General features: G+C 36.6%; 1 protein-coding gene across 9 annotated transcripts in view; it reads left to right on the top strand.

Moving 5' to 3' along the window:
* Window positions 1-17,249, top strand: part of LOC109059922 (IQ motif and SEC7 domain-containing protein 1-like) — a 170,940-nt gene that overhangs the window by 126,160 nt on the left and 27,531 nt on the right. The window contains exon 1 of one of the 9 annotated variants that reach the window (XM_042766467.1): window positions 2,513-2,625. The exons of 6 other annotated variants lie outside the window; for them this stretch is intronic. In XM_042766467.1, coding sequence (XP_042622401.1) covers window positions 2,528-2,625 — 98 coding nt within the window. In that variant the 5' untranslated portion in view covers window positions 2,513-2,527. Of the gene's footprint in view, window positions 1-2,512; window positions 2,626-4,232; window positions 4,616-15,371; window positions 15,832-17,249 lie in introns of those variants that run through there. 2 more of the 9 variants (XM_042766470.1, XM_042766473.1) reach the window with 2 other exon arrangements.

The raw sequence follows: 17,249 nt of genomic DNA, 5'->3' as shown, positions 1-17,249 counted from the left end.
CAACGCCATAAACCTCTGGCCAGGAACTGGCCCTTTGTGCTCTCCACCTTGTTGAGGTCAACGTGAAATTAAAATTCACCATGTATTCTTTAATTAATTGTTCCTGATGTTATTGTGAACTGTTCTCCTGGTTATTCCAAAGTGAAAATTGATCTATAAAAATTAATTAATTTTCCTTTAAAACATTTTTCCTTTTCTGCTGATGTAACAGGCTATGCAGGCTATTATGATCATCCTGTATTATAGCTCAGCACACATATTAATGGCCAGGCGGTGTGTTCCTCCAGCTTCATTAGCTGATGGATATGCGTGATTGGGCTGGTGTTTGAGTCAATGCTCACAGCAGTCCCAAGTGGTCAGTTGTGAGAGATAAAACAGAAATAGGAGGAGCACAGCAGTCTGTGGATTGAAGGGTCCAGCATTTTTGAGTTCCTGTACTCCCCTCCAGCTGCTCCTTATTTGTGCCTGTGTATAATTGTCCCAGGAGAGTCTTTTACCCCATGAGAACATTTTTTTTCCATTAATCCGATAAAATCACAGACGCAGTTAGTTATGCTGACTGACAGTGAACATTCTAATAATATACTTATTTAGACATTTATTTATTTGTATTATATTGCAGTTGTGCTAGTAAAAGGAAATGATTTAAATATTTTCTAGAAAATATTTACTGTTTACTAAAAACAGCATATCGGGCACAAAAAAACTGTTCACAAAACTAAATGCAGATTTTTCTTATTTTGATAAAAAATAGTGCTGTCAATACATTACAAAGAAGTAATCTTTTGATTTCTGGACCGTTATTATTATTATTATTATTACTTTTAAACTAAATTTGGTGAGTAATCATGTTAAATATATATTCTAATTCTGTTGATTTTTTTATGTTTTTGAAAAATAATTGGATCAATTATTATTATTATTATTATTATATATACTGTGTGTATATATATATATATATATATATATATATATATATATATATATATATATATATATATATATATATATATATATATATATATATTTACACAGAGAGTGAGCAGTTTGCGTTTGAAACTAAGACCCTAGCAGAGTTTGGCAGCTGTCCACTTAGATCAGTTTCAGCAGACACACCAATGATTACTTACTTAATACTAGTTTGCAGCAGTCATTGGTTTTGCTTTTCCACGAATCTTTAATAGGCAATTATCAGAGGACTGTTTTGGCTCCAGTGGTAGCCAAGTGCCACTCCACTTTAGTCACAAATTTGGTGAATTGGGTCATGAGGGGGCTTTGTGCCCCCAGAGATGACTGAGCCTCTGTGTTTGTTGTGCACGGCTCTGCCGTTTTTAAAGGCAAAAGCCGAACATGCGCTAATCATGGACACCACCTGCCGGATTCAGTTTGCAATCCCATTAAAGTTAAATCCTTCCTATACAGTCAAAGAGCAATTGTATTGCACTTAGATTAGCACATACACAAAACTTGAGGTCCTGGCACTCGTACGGATGCCTCTGCGGTTCGGATCTTTTGGTGGTGTGAGCCAAGGTCAGCCTTGAGACGTTTGCTTTTCAGGAACGTGTACAGGAGGTTGATGCCGCTTCATGCCAGCTGCCGTCTGAAGGCACAACAGTAAGTTAGCAACACTTATTCACCATGATCCACATATAAACAGCAGATAGCCATTAGTGGGATTTAGCTCAGATTATGTAATAAGACAGTATCAAAACAAAATATAAGCATAACAACAGCACGTTTTAAGATTTAAACAGAAGTTGAGAAACGGGCAAATTTGAGAAACAAATTCAAGAATGGCAGAGAACTGATCCGGGTGGTAACGTGTTAGTAAGGTTTTTTTTTTTTTTTTTTTTTTTTGATTGTGCTACTTTTTTTTTCATTGTTTTCTATTTAAACACACTATGTGGACTTTTGACTGTTAAACTCATCTTTTGCAGCGTCTCTCGCATGAAAAATGTGGCGCTCCAGTTAATGTTCAGCTTTTAGGAAAGGCCTGCATTTTTTTCTGCCTGCATTTTTCGAATCAAAAATGCATTCTGTATCAGTGGCCCCTTACAGGTGCTAAAAGGTTCTTTGTGGTTAAATTGGGCTTGAAAACTGAAGATAATTATTTGTGTGGTTATTGTTAGTACATCGCAGGTCAAAAGAACAGACAGGGTCAAATGTCAGTGCCAACATGGCGAATGAAAAATTTACAGAAATGCGTTTATACACAACTGCATGCCTACAGAATGTAAGTCATACATGGATGAGATGTTCTTCATCAAATTCAGTACATACTATGAAAGTAGGACAATTTGCTTTTGTGGCAAAGCTGTAAATAAAAGAAAATATTTTCTAAAAAACCTGTGACCTTGCAGCATGGTTAAAAACAAAGAAACAGGACACAGCCCTTTTGCACTGGGCAAGAGCACCGAAACGCCACCTTCAACAGAAAACACACCGGGGAGAAAGACAGAGAGGGCGAGGGAGGGAGGAGAGGGATGAGTGCAGGGGGAGGGGTTCAGAGGAGCATAGAGAGAAAGTGATGTGGAGAGACAGAGAAAACGAGAGGGTGTTCGAGGGACAGGAGGCTGGGGGAAAGGAGGGAGGCAGACGGCCCAGTGGAGTGCATCGTCACGCTAGGTGAGAGGAGCTCCGGCCACTGCAACAACGCAGGCTTTTCATGCTCAGGGGCAAGTGAGTTTATCCTCTGCAGCTTAAGTTAGAGGGCAGTCCTCCGGACGCTGCTGTTTGCATGTTATTTGTGGCTAGCCAGGCTCAGGATGGAGTGAGAGGTACGTGTGTGTTTTTGTGTGTGTATGTGTATGTGTGTGTTTGTTTGCGGGTGTCTGAGCAGCACGCAGGTGCCTGGCAAAGATGACTGCAGCAGCTGTTGAGGCATGCAGCTATCTCTCTCTCTCTCTCTCTCTCTCTCTCTCTCTCTCTCTCTCTCTTCCGTAGTCTGATGTCATTCTGACTGATGCAAACTAGCTGGAGGACACTGGGTTGTTCGCTTACTAAGCCAAACTGACCAAATAAAACTTTCGGATGATATCTGAAATCTCTGATGACCTCCAGAGTTTGACTTTACATTTCTTTCCTTAACTTTGCTGATGGAGCACAGTGATCTGTAGGGTAGCTTGCATTGATCTCAGAGCTTGTTTATTATGTTCATCCATTAGGATAGTGACATTGAAGCAGAAACAACTGACGCAAACACATTTAACATAGACTGGCTTCCCGACAACCATTAAAGAAATTAAATGCAAGAGTAAATGGAAAAATTACATCCTTGTGCTGGAGGTTCCTACTGTTTTATATTTATGTATAGCAAGACTCATTTTGTTTGTTCGTATCTTGATGTCAGCTTGTTTTTTCCTGCTTTTATTGTGCCCCCGGTGTATTCTGGTGCAATCCAGGGAATGTTTTGGCTCCTGTGGCATCCTTGTGAGGTGGATTTTTTTAGTTTGGGGGAAGATTATGCAACATTAAGCTGCTTGGAATCAGATAATGCAGCAATAATCATTCTTTGTGGTTATGAATTCTGCGATATTCATCAGAGCTGGTGGTGTTTTTGCACTCATATGAGTGTCAGCTAAACTATCTTTGGATCTGCTGATGTAGATTCTAAGTTTAGTCACATACTTTGAATATGTGAACGTGGGTCAGAACCATATTCCATATTTTCAACATAAACATATGCTGTGCTTTCATATATTATATACTGTAGTTGGGATGCCTCATATATCGGTCCCATCTGTTGATATTTTTTTGTTTGTTTATTGTATCAGTTGATGTCGGATGTTTAATATTACTTGTTAATTTTCCATATTTTTAAATAGAGATATAATAATAAAAATGTTTTCATACTGTACATTATAATGTTGTGATGCATCAATTAACTTGTAACATTTTAAAATAAATGATAGTTGTTTTAGGTTACTGGTCATAACATAAAAATATACATATTAATATTAATATCAGTAACAGTGAACCCTATATGTTAGCTTGAAATAATTTATATTGTCTTTTTTTAATTTATGGCACTTAATGGGATATTTCACACAAAAATTTAAATTCAGTCATTATTTACAAATGCAATTCCAAACCTGTATACCTTTATTTCCTCTGTGAAACACAAAAGAAAAATTATGTTTTGTTTTATTTTGTTTTTTTGTTTTGTTTTGGACCCCTTTGACTTTCATTGTATAGGCAAAAGTTTAAACATTTTTCGAAATGTTGCACGGAAGAAATTAAATCATACAATTGATAACCGAAATTTAATTTTGGGGTGAACTATCCCTTTAAAATCTATGCTGGTTATTCCTATATTTGTGCCTACAGATCAAGCTCAAAAACCAGCCCACAATACGTCTGTTCTTCTGTGACATTAGTAACAGCTGTGCATTTGTATAGTCATCCAACCCCTCATGACTCATCAAGAATATTTCAGACCTCTTCCTAGGGTTACACAGTTGTCTTCGCTGCTGTCGCACAGCACACATCTACTAGAAAACAAGGACAAGTCACAGAGCATAATGATGGCATGATACTAATGGTCCCTGCGCTGTTGGGTCGAACACATCCCGACAGTCATGTGGTCTGAAAGATCTCTCTGGGCACTGATGTGTTGGTGAGTTTGACATTGGGGTTTGAGTCTCCCATGTGCAATCTTGCATTTATTATGGCTGCTTTCCTCAAGGGATTCACAGGGCCATAACAAAACAAGTCTATTTCTGTCAAACAGCTCCAGCTCTGTCTAGGGGATTGCTGGTGTGTTTGGCCGTGTGATGTGATGGTGATGGTGATGGTCGCTATCAGATTGGGTGTGTTGGTTTCAGGTTGGCTGATATGTGATTCTCGGAAACAGGGCACTGTTATTCCAGATTATGATCGCTTATCCACAGATAAAACCATATCACATATGTCAGCAGCCATTACGATGTTAAACATCATATGGAAAGCTAGTGGTAATCCTAAAGCGCTATGGGTGGCATATAACAACTTTATAAAAATAGACTGTAATGGCTGAAACAAACTTTGAGTTACTGCAGGACTTGTCTTTAAAGGGGTGGTTGATTGCGATTTCACTTTTTTAATGTTAGTTTGTGTGTAATGTTGCTGTTTAAGCATAAACAATATCTGCGAAGTTGCAGCGCTGTTTAAAATTGTTTAAAATGTAGCGTCTTTTAAAATTCTGGCAGTTTAATGCCTACAAAAATGGCTGGTGGTAAGGGACTACAACGAGCTTCTTCACAGGTCCATTACATCACGAACCCAGATAAACCCCACCCCCGGGAACACACAACAAAGGGGTCGAGGCCATGTTGTGCTGCTTTAGAGAAGAGGAAGAGAAAACTAGGGGTACACGTAAAAATCTGTTCATATATGAATCACGATTCTGTCTTCTAATGATTCTAATGGATTCACAAGTTTCAAAAATTAATGTTCTAAAGCAGCGGTTCTCAATCCTGTTCCTCGCGTCGCCCTGCTCTGCATCTCTCTCTCTCATTCAGATCGTCAGATTAGCTCCAACAAACTGTTCCACTTATACACTTATTTTCACATAGCAATGAGAAGCGTTATACATGGACACACGTACAGTTGCTGTGCTGTTTCAAAGCTTTAATCAGGATAAAACAGTATATTAAAATCTAACAGAAGCAGTAGCATTTACAATCAACAGCGTATCTAAAAGTATGAGACAACAACAAACAAACATACCATTAAGAGCCGTGCTTGCACAGGTTCTGCGCGATCCTCTTCATTAATATTCTCTGCATCTCAATCGGGCTCAAATTGATAAGCAATATAGAGGGCATTATTGTGTATTATTTGTCTGGAGTACATTCTGAGCACATTCGGCGGCATGTTCAGACGGCTCTAGAGGCTGTTTAGTGAATCACAACACACTGAGCCAGCTGACCAATCTCAGCCCATCACATATTTTTGAGGGAGGGGCTTCATAAAAACAGGAAATAATCAAGGCATTTGTTAGAGAAGGGACAGTTTGGTGTGGAATAAAGTTAAATTATGTGAAAAATAATTAAGTTTTTTTTTTAAATGAAGCATGAACATGTTAGACTGCACCCCATAAACACAATCAAGCCTAGAAAAAAACAGTCAACCACCCCTTTAAATGAGTATTCAGAACGTAAGATCTAGTGATTGGCCATGAAATATTTCAAAGCTAGGCTGATGCAGTAAGAAGCAGGGGTATGTACCTTCTCATCCAAATCTGCTGTGTCATTGTGTGATGTAGGGAGCCTCTGAGGACAGAGCGTAGGGAAAAAGACACCAGGCACAGTATGATATAGATCTGCTGTGTGTTTGTTTGGAGTGGTATTTGTTTATTGAAAGGTGTATTCCTTTGGTGCTCTTCAGCTAGGAGATCCAAAATGTTTCCCAAATAAACAGCAGTTCTGAGGCACTCACAAGGCATATAAGTTAAAAAGCCTTTATTTAAACTTGGTTATCCATTAAAAACATGCCAACATGTTTCGGCCCCTGTGGCCTTCTTCAGGGCAAATTCCATGTTTCCATGAATGATGAAGAACTGGAAGAATTTGATCTTTTGATTTCTTATTGATCAGTTCTGTTTGTTTCATTTTGTGGTTACAACCCATGACTTGATTCTACCCTAGGTAGAAACTCGCCTGAGGGTTTAAACTAGACACATATAAACAATAAGGAAAGCCTCCCCTTCCATATACAGTATGATACCATTTAAAGGTTTGGAATCAATAAGACATTTTTTCTTTTTAATGTTATTGAAATAAGTCTCTTATGCTCACTAAAGCTGCCAATATTTGATAAGAAATACAGTAAAAACTGTAATGCTGTGAAATATTATTTCAATTTTAAATAACTTTCTATTTGAATACATTTTAAAATGTAGTTTATTCATGTGATGGCAAAGCTGAATTTTCATTTACATTTACATTTATGCATTTAGCAGAGAATATTTCAGAATTTTCAGCATCATTACTCCAGTATTCAGTGTCAAGTCAAGTCACCTTTGTTTATATAGTGCTTTTAACAATACAGATTGTGTCAAAACAGCTTCACAGTATTAAATAGGAAAACAGTGTCAATAAAGCAAAATGACAATAATAAACACAAAATTTTCAGTTAAAGGCAGTTCATCATTGAATTCAGTGACGTCATCATCCAGCTCAGCTCAGTTCAGTTTAAATAGTATCTGTGCAATCAAGTCGACGATATCGCTAGATATTAAGTGTCCCCAACTGAGCAAGCCAAAGCTGACAGCGGCAAGGAATCAAAACTCCATCAGTGACAGAATGGAGAAAAAACCTCGGGAGAAACCAGGCTCAGTCGGAGGTTCAGTACTCCTCTGGCCAGACGAAACCAGCAGTTCAATTCCAGGCTGCAGCAAAGTCACATTGTGCAGAGGACTCAACTAGTTCCAGTAGTTTTGTCCCGGTGGCGGTCTAGGAAACAAGGTCTTTACTGGGGATGTCAGTGTCTTTCGTGTCACATGATCCTTCAGATATCATTCTAATATGCTGATGTAGTGTTTAAGAAACATTTCCTATTAGTAATGTTGAAAAAAACTGTGGAACCATTACGAGTGATTTGTCCCTAAACTCATCAAGCATCATCAGTAAGAATGGGTTGTATGTTGTGCCATTGCAAATTTTCTTCCAAATGTTTCTTTCTTTTGATGTAAAAATGTAATTTGTGTGTGTGAAAATATAAAAGTATATTAATAAATAATATATAATTTTATAATATTTAAAAATTAATATTAATAAATTAAAAAAATATCATTTATAAGTATATTCCATATTCCATTTGCATTATTATTATTATTATTTTTATTAAATTAAATTTATAAACATAATATTTTGTTTTGGGACCAGGAAAATCATTGAAAACATTGTTCTGAAAACATTGAGGAATCTGAATTAACTAAATAATAATAAAAAAAGTCTGCACTGTTGAGTCCTGCATTCTATAGTAAACATTTCAAGATACCTAACTCCTAATGAAGTAGAAAAAGGAAGAAGTCTCTTATTCTTGATGTAAATCAGACTTGCTGTAAATACTTAATTAGTGTATTCAGCATCCAGTCAGAGCGAATTGTGGGTGGTTAGTGAATAGCACTGTAACACAGCTCACAAAAGTAATGCAGCTGTTAAATGAATTCCCCACAAAGTGTTTCTGTTTTTGGAGGCTCAGTGGTATGATCTATTTTTGCTTTTGTGCTTATTAAAGCACCTGTCTGGTCAGCTCTGGTGTAGTGATTCACTCACCATATCTATGCAAAGCATTCCATGATAATCACAAGCTGTAGATGATTGCTGTTGGAAAATAGTTTGTTTGGATTATATAACAATTTTAGCAGCACTGTTATGCATGTCGCCCTTCTATTTTAGTACAAAAATACAAATCTTGATAGTGATCTCTAGAATCTGAACAACAGCACACTGTTTGGAAACTGCAGATTGATTGTTGCCGTCAGCTAAAAGTAAACAGACCTTAAATATTTTTTTGTTATGTTGCGAACCCCCATGTTTATAGACGAAGTCAAGTTCATTTGTAATTTGTTGCAGTGTGTTCAGTCAGTCTGCAGCAGGCTCTTTGATAATTGCCGCTTGGCTTCTATTAGCTCAGTCTGCCGGTTCCTCCAAGAAAAAAAAAACAGTTCTCAGGAATCCAGGGGAGAAGAATGCAGGGTCAGTGTTGGTCATAACAACGAGGTGTAGGATGATGAAGGCCTGTTTGGGTTTGAGGTTTGCAGGACTTGCTAATCATCACCTGGCCATCGTTTCAGCATCGATATCGCGATGTGCTCATCCATGATAGTCACATTGCAGGATGTGCTATGTTTAGTATACTGATCGTTGTATTTATACTGATCGTTTTCTTTGCTCACACACAGACACATGTGTACACACGACGCAACAGCAGTACAGAGATGCCCCTTTTTAAATACATTTAGTAGCAGAGCTACTGCAAGTGATTTTCAGTGCTGGAAATGTATTTATCCTTTGTTGAAACTTCTGTGTCGTTGTGGAGAGCGCAGGTCATGGTTGTTTAGCAACGGCAGATGCCATGAAAGCGCAAGCTCCTGAGCGCTTTGGAACGTATTTTAGGCGTGCCATGTGAACAGCCCTAAAGTTAGTCTACACTGCACGCGACAAAGCGACCTTTGCAAATCATTTGAACTTTGTGTCACTACATCATAATTAGAAGGAGGCATCAGTGTACTGTCGGGGATTTCTCGTGTTGCGCCACATCCAGTGTAGTCAGTCACACAGCATCACTGATTATAATGGGTTCTATTGTATTTTGTCAAGCCGTGCTGCTCGTGTCTGTTGTAGACACGGTGAGAGCCACGCAGATGCATGTGAACTCTGAATTGCATTCCCTTCCACTACTATTTGTGCCTGAAATGACACATACGTGCAAAACTATGTCAAAATACATGTCTCTGCAAGTATCCTTGTAAAAACAGTTGCTTATGGCTTAGGTGAAGGTAAACAATTAAGAAAGAAAGAGGATAACAGTATATTCACAGCAGTTGCTTTCTGTCATGTTAATCAAACAACAAAACACAGAGAAAAATCACTTTTGTAGCTTTAACACAGATTTATTAGATTTAATATAATATAATAATATATTTATTTATAAAGTTAAGACTATGCAGTGTTATTTTACATTTGATTATTCAAATTCTGTACCTGAATACTGTTAGAATTGCCTTAAAAATACAAAGCACTGTTTATTTCATTTATATCTTTGTTCTATTATATTTATCTATGCTTGATTTATTTTATTTTTTTCCAAATAGAGCTATTCAAGTCATCTGGTGTAATTTTTTTTTTCTTGTTTCATATCGCAATATATATAGCAGAAAAACAAAATATCGCAATGTGAGTTGTTTCCAATATCATGCAGCCCTACTTTCAACAGAGGCAAAAGTGAAGGCATATTGGAGGAAGCCTCGATCTTTACAAGAGAGTGACATTTCACTGGAACTGCATCTTTGGCGAAGTCTTTGAAAACAGTAGAATGGGTTGAATGACCTTTGGAAGTGACCCTACTTCCTCTCTGAGCTGCAATAATAAAGGACTCATTTCCCTAGACAGAATACAAATCATTGAAAGATACTAAATCACTTTCCAAATAACCAAAAACACCACTACTAGTTTCTAAATTACACGTCAGCTTTCATTTCACCTTGGATATGAAAGCGATCAAGGCATTTAATCTGTGCCGAACTCTGAAAGATTTCAAGAGTGGGTTTTAAAGCAATGGCCTCTGTGTGACCGATGGAAACACATCACTGTTTAAGTGCACGAAACTGAAAGCTGCTTTATGGAATGAGGTGTGGACAGAGTTGCAGTGTGAGCACTGCAGATGTTTGACTGTAGGGTGTGTGTGTGTGTGTGTGTGTGTGTGTGTGTGTGTGTGTGTGTGTGTGTGTGTGTGTGTGTGTGTGTGTGTGTGTTTGTGTGTTTGCTTGTGGCAGCTTGTGTGTCTTTACAAGTGAAGTTAAAGAAGCAGACTCTAGGCAGCTGGAGGGAAGGGAGGGACAGACAGAAGCAGTTCTGTGGCTTGCTGGTAACGTCAGCTCTGACAGGCCACATCATCCCAGCTTATCGTAAAATCCCTGACACGCTATTCCCAAGAAACTCCACAATTACTTGCCACATAAAGAGGTTATAGTTACTGGAGATTAGAAGTTTCCAAAACATGCAGGCCTGCGTATTTTGTCAACAACCTAGAAATGTAAAGGCAGCTGTATATTTTAGTGTATTATATATTTAAATATTTTCTTAAACTATGTAATTATTATAGAGAAAATGATGCTTCCAAAATTAAATTATTGTCTTTGAAATGATTAGATTATTTGTTATAAGCCAAAACAAGTTTGTAAGATTCCATGATGTGGCAGTGTAGAGGAAAAATAATTAATTGAGTAATGGTTGCTTTAAAATCAGCTTTGCCATCACAGGAATAAATAACATTTTAAAATATATTAAAATAGAAAACATTATTTTAATTTGTGCTAATATTAGGTTTTTACTGTATTTTAATCAAATAAATGCAGCCTAAATAAACCTTTTGATTTTTATATAAACACACACATATAGTACACTATCATTCAAAAAAAAATCATACTTCTCTCATGCTATGGTTTGTGTTTCTTGCTGTTAAATTACATTTAGTCATTTTTTCTCTCTCAAGTTTTCTGCCGACCCTCCAGCACAACAATTATAGAAAAGCATTATTTAATAAGATGTCACTATTCAAATATTGTGCTCACGCTATGTTTATACTGCCTTTCTTTCCGTTGCTTCTTTCTTTAGCTGTGAGTCATGACAAATCATATTATTAATACCTTAAGGACACAGCGTATAATTATTGTGTTCCCACTCACTGACTTCTCATTAATTTGAAATGCATAGTTCTTTTCTTCCACCTTGTACAAACCTGATGAGAAATCATCCGATTATCTTCAGAAGGGTGTTACGCCCAGTTGTGTAAATATAGACTTCCGTGGCCTCTTTGTGGTAACATGCTGTCAACATGAGAGGAATATCTGGGAGAAAAAGCCTAGCCTAGCTTCAGTCAAGCTTGTAAAGACAGTTAAAAGGTTTCTAGGATGGACATGGTTTGACCCTGAGGCCTAAGATATTCTTACACATCTGCTTTCAGAGTGATTTCACCAGGTTATATTTGTTTTGAACAGAAGCGGCCAAAGTTTAATCTGCAGTCAACTCTCAAAAAAATGTGCATTTAATTACACTCAAATTCTTTGACCACTAAAAACTATCCAGACTATAATTTTGTGAAAAATTACTTTGGGAAATGTATTAGACTGCCTCCATCTATCACTGACCCTTAAAAGGGATACTCCACCCCAAAATGAAAATTTTGTCATTAATCACTTACCCCATGTCGTTCCAAACCCGTAAAAGCTTTGTTCGTCTTCAGAACACAATTTAAGATATTTTGGAAGAAAACCGGGAGGCTTGTGACTGTCCCATAGACTGCCAAGTAAATTACACTGTCAAGGTCCAGAAAAGTATGAAAGACATCGTCAGAATAGTCCATCAGTTATCAGTGGTTCAACCGTAACGTTATGAAGCAACGAGAAAACTTTTTGTATGCGAATAAGACAAAAATAACGACTTTATTCAACAATTTGTCTCAGTGTCTCTCCACATCACCGCAGCGCCATTTTGAAGAGTATTTGCTGAACGCAGGGAGCGTACGCTCTTCTGTATCAGCCGCCCCACAAGGATACGTTTTCTATGTGTATTTACGCTTTGATTTGAAAGAAAACAGCGCATCCTTGTGGCGGTGTCATCTTTATCGGACAGTCACAAGCCTCCCGTTTTTCATCCACAATATCTTAAATTGTGTTCCGAAGACGAACTAAGCTTTTACGGGTTTAGAACGACATGGGGGTAAGTGATTAATGACAAAATTTAAATTTTGGGGTGGAGTATCCCTTTAAAAATTAGTGTACTAGCATGTTGCATGTAACACGGTGTCTACCAGACAATAAGCTGTTCGACTTCAAAATGAAGTTAAATGATTAAACATTTAGAATCGTATCTGAAGTTTAAGTTATTGGGAGAGAGATTCTGGGCCAATGAGATTACACAGTGGGCGGGGCGACCCAGTGATATGGTGCAAAAATAGAAACCAAGCAATCATCACAATGGTTAGGACAAAAAATATGACTGAAAGATGGAATAGATAGCTTTTATAGCTTATTGCGTTAACAATTTGAGCCTGGTTAGCATGCACAAAGTGTTAACATGCCTTTTTTTATTTATTTGCTATTAGCCTGATGAGTTTTGACAGTCCACACAACACAAGAAGTCTTCCGCTATAAAACTCCAAATTATTGCTAATAAATGCAAAGAGGCATTACTAATAAGTAGACTCAGATTCTGTGGCCACAGATTTCCACAGATGTTAATTTATTGAATATTTCGGCTAATTTGATTATGCTTTTCAGCTGAGCGTGTAGTACTCTCGGTTGTGTTAAACACATTTTAGCATGTTTAAATCCACTCCGCAGAGCTATACAAATTGGTTCAGTGCAGAAGGTCCACAAATTCAGTGCTTTTTAACTTTGCTAATGTTAAATTTAGAGTGAAGTTGAGGCATGCGAAATAAACAGGAAATCTAATATATGTCATATTTACAGACCATATGGTTTTTATAGATGCTACATGGTTTTATTGATGTTTCTAGAGGATTTGAAACTGGTTCTAGATCAGTGTAAGCAGTGAGCAGCAGTGTTGTATCTGTATTGGTATGCATGGACGGCCCTACACGTCTGCTGAATGCCCCTTGTAAAGGTTACTCTCGACAGCTCCCAGATGTGCTACACTATTTGTGCAATTGCAAATGTTGCCTGAGACCACCTCAGCAGGTAACTCAAGTAAACTAGTATGGAATTTATAGCGAAATGTGCATTTTATAGAAGTTTGTTAGCCATTTTCATTGCATTTTGCTGTGTTTGAATTTTACAGGGATTGGTTTATGTCAAGCTATTATCTTTTATTAGAACGTACTCAACTGGCACAGAAAATGAACCATTTTGCCAGGGGTTCCATAACATATAGGTCAGTGTTCTCATCTACTGCAATTATTATTATTTATATTTTTTTATTGTGTCATAAATTCCCAATCTGTTCATTTCACCAGTTTTAATATTTATATATCAAATCATGTATTCTGATGTTTGTAAGCCACCATAAATATTTATTCACAGTGTAATATGATCATTCTAATCATTCCTTGACGTTCTGCTGATGTTTCATGAGATTTTCCATAACATTTTCATTCTTTCATGCGATTATAGTTAAAGGGCTGCATGTAATGCCATTTCATTGGTATTCATGAACTAAATGGCTGACACAAATTGTTGTTGTGTTGTGCCCTGCCCTTGAAACTGCAAATGAATTCATCAGCAGGAGAAAGAGAATTAGACCTTCTGGTCATCTTTGTTCTGGGATCTGTTTCTGATTGGAAATTGTTTTAATGGATATGTAGATATGGCTGTTTTTGTCTCCTGCCACAGTATAAGATGATGACAAAATACATTTAGTGTAGAAACTTTCCACCATTCAAAATGTTGATTTTCAACTATGGTTCTTACAAACATTAATTATGGCAATCATAGTATTTTGGTTAAAACTTTGCAAGAATGACGTTGGAGGAACACTTCTGAATCATTGTGATAAAAAAAAATAAGGGAAGTTCCACATGTCAGGGCTGTGATCCTTTATAAAACACAATTTTTAAGAGATGAAATGGCATCAAAGTTTCTCTGAACGCTTAAATTGAAAACACTCCAGCCCTTCTCACGTTTCATACCACATTCTTACATACTGAGAGAAAATGACTTTGACATGCGCCTTGAAGTTCTCACAAAGGTCCTTGTGTGAAACTTCCCACATGTGAGTGAAATCGATCATTTGATCTGCCGCATGTTATGAGCCCAGGGATTGTTCTAGAATGCATGGCAGTATGAATTTCTCCCCCACTGACGCAGGACGTTATTGTAAAGAAATATTCAGTGTCATCTCCTTTGTATGAACACAGAATGATGAAAACGATTCACTCTCTTAGAAATCATTACAGGATTTAACAAAGGCTCTAGTCAAATGGCCCACCTGTAGAAGATTTATTCATAAATCACTGTCTGTTTTAGACGTTGTTTTTCTTTTGGCAAGTAAAAAATTGTCTTTTTCCTCCATAGGTCTTCATAAATATGTTTAGTAAAGTTAGACTCAGCTAGACCCATACTATTATATTTTTTTGTAATACTCTGAATTAAAAAATAATTATTATTTTAATTTCACTTAAAGTTTTAGTAAGTTTGTTGTTGTTGTTTTGTCATTTTTAATAGGTTTTTAATGTCTGTATACAGTAGTTTGTTACTTTTTTACTTTATTTACTTTTAGTACCTCAACCAAACGAAAATGAAAAATGTTGCCTTGGCAACTAGTTGATGTTAAAAAAAAAAAAAAAAAAAAAAGTGTGTGTGTGTGTGTGTGTTTTAACATCTCAGTGCAGTCAATTGATTAACTGCAAGTTTTTGTTTACATAATATTTGTGTGTGTACTGTGTATATTTATTATGTATATATAAATACACACACATACAGTATATATTTTAAAAATATTTACATTTATTTACATGTACATATTTATATTTATATAAATTACATTATATATAAATATATTTAATGTATATACATAACATTTTCTGAAATATATACATGCATGTGTGTGTATTTATATATACAAAATAAATATAAAAAGTACACACATATCATGTAAACAAAACTTTTATTTTGGATGCGATTAATTGCAAATACATTGTATTTGCAAATACCAGTATTCGAAAAGTTGCATTATGATGAGAAAATATGATTATTTGTTACAGGATCTCCAGCATGCTTTTACGTTTACTGTGACTTTAAATCACGCACAATTCAAAGAAAGCAATCAGCTGTGCAATCACCACTCCCTTCCTTTAAACCTCAACACAAACACAGGCACACACACACTCAGCACTCCCCCATAACCACTGCCTGCGCTCTCCTCGGCAGAGCAAGACACACGGTAGGGCGGGCGGCAGAGACATTACCTGGTGCCAGTGCTAATGCTATGACTGGAGCAGACGGCAGCGCTGGGAGGTGCTGGTTGCTTCTTAATGCCCTGAGTGCGTGTAGCCTATGGCAATGGAATTTATAGGAAACAAACAGAAACATTTTTGGTGACCTCCGGTAAAGGAAACACAAGCGAAGGACTGGAGATTTGTGTTGTGTTTTGACAGCTGCCATCACGGGTAGGTTAAGCACCTTTACTGTTGTTGGATTTCAGGTAGTTTGGAAGCGTGTGATGTGTGGCTGCTGTTCTTTCAGCTAATTTTGCATTTAGAAATGGCATATCACTAGCACATTTAGCAAACTGCAAATAGCCCCTGCTTGTTTTTCACAGCATTATTACAGATGAAGATGTGGAATAGAGAGTTCGCAGTGTGTGAAAGGGTGATAATTTGTTAATAAAACAATCTTGAAGCTTGAATAGAGAGAGACTGAGATCTGTATGTGTCAGTTGCCTCTTTTACCGCCAACATGTCTCTCACTGTGATAAGATGGGACTAGTCTAGTCACTACCCATCAATCAAGGTGCCTTAAGAGACAAACATTCACAGATGAACCTTTGCTATCCTTTCTTTAGGAATGGAGGATATCATTTATTTTATTTTTGATCTGACAAATGTACTATAAAGCTAATATTTGCTCATTGATACCTATACCTTAATAAAATAGAAATTTTTGTGTTTTATGAGTAATTAATAGACTCAACTCAACATTAAAAAGCCGTTGTTAGCATTAAATAGACCTAAACTATGAATTATGTACATAATGTATTGAAAAGTTTGGGCTCAGTTAGATTTAACGTGACAAAGACTTTTACATTTTTTAAAAGATTTCTATTCAACAGTCAGTACAACTGTTCAGTAAAACTGTTTTCAATATTGATAAAAATAAGAAATAAAACTCAGCTTGGCCATCACAGGAATAAATTACATTTTAAAATATATTAGAAAAGAGGCATTTAAAACTATAATGATATTGCAGTGTTTTTACTGTATTTTTGATCAAATAAATGCAGCCTCGTGAACATAAGAGATGTCTTTAAATTTTTGAACAGTGTGCAATGAATTATATATATATATATATATATATATATATATATATATATATATATATATATATATACACACATACATAAAAATCAGAGTGTTTTCCATTTCCATTTGCATTTATTAAAAACATTTATAGAAAATAATCAGTGGTTGAACAGCCTGTAAAGTTTTATCTAACAGCATAAACTATTAGCCTATAAATAATGTCATATAGCTTAGTTTTCAGTGAAGTGAAATATTTCAATACTACACTGCTTTCTCTGTTTGAATATTATATGTGCTGTGAAAACCGTAAGAATCAATATTTGCATGTGGGAATCAATCCTTTTGAGGCAACATCAATACTGATATTTGAACTTTGATTATTTGTTCTTTCTTCAGTACTTGTGCAGCCCGGTTGTGTCTGCTTCCTTTATCGACTCAAAAGATGCCAGTCTGAGGGTCATGTATCAGGCAGAGCCGAGTTTGAGACTTTGACAGCTGCTAGGCAGAGCTCCAACTCTAGATGGCGCTACTCTGTCCCTCCCTGCTGCCAGGACGGAGCAGACAGG

This window comes from Cyprinus carpio, chromosome A11, assembly GCF_018340385.1.
Source record: "Cyprinus carpio isolate SPL01 chromosome A11, ASM1834038v1, whole genome shotgun sequence".
NCBI classification, from domain to species: domain Eukaryota; kingdom Metazoa; phylum Chordata; class Actinopteri; order Cypriniformes; family Cyprinidae; genus Cyprinus; species Cyprinus carpio.
The sequence above is the reverse complement of the archived record's forward strand: the minus strand, read 5'-3'. Positions and strand labels throughout refer to the sequence as shown.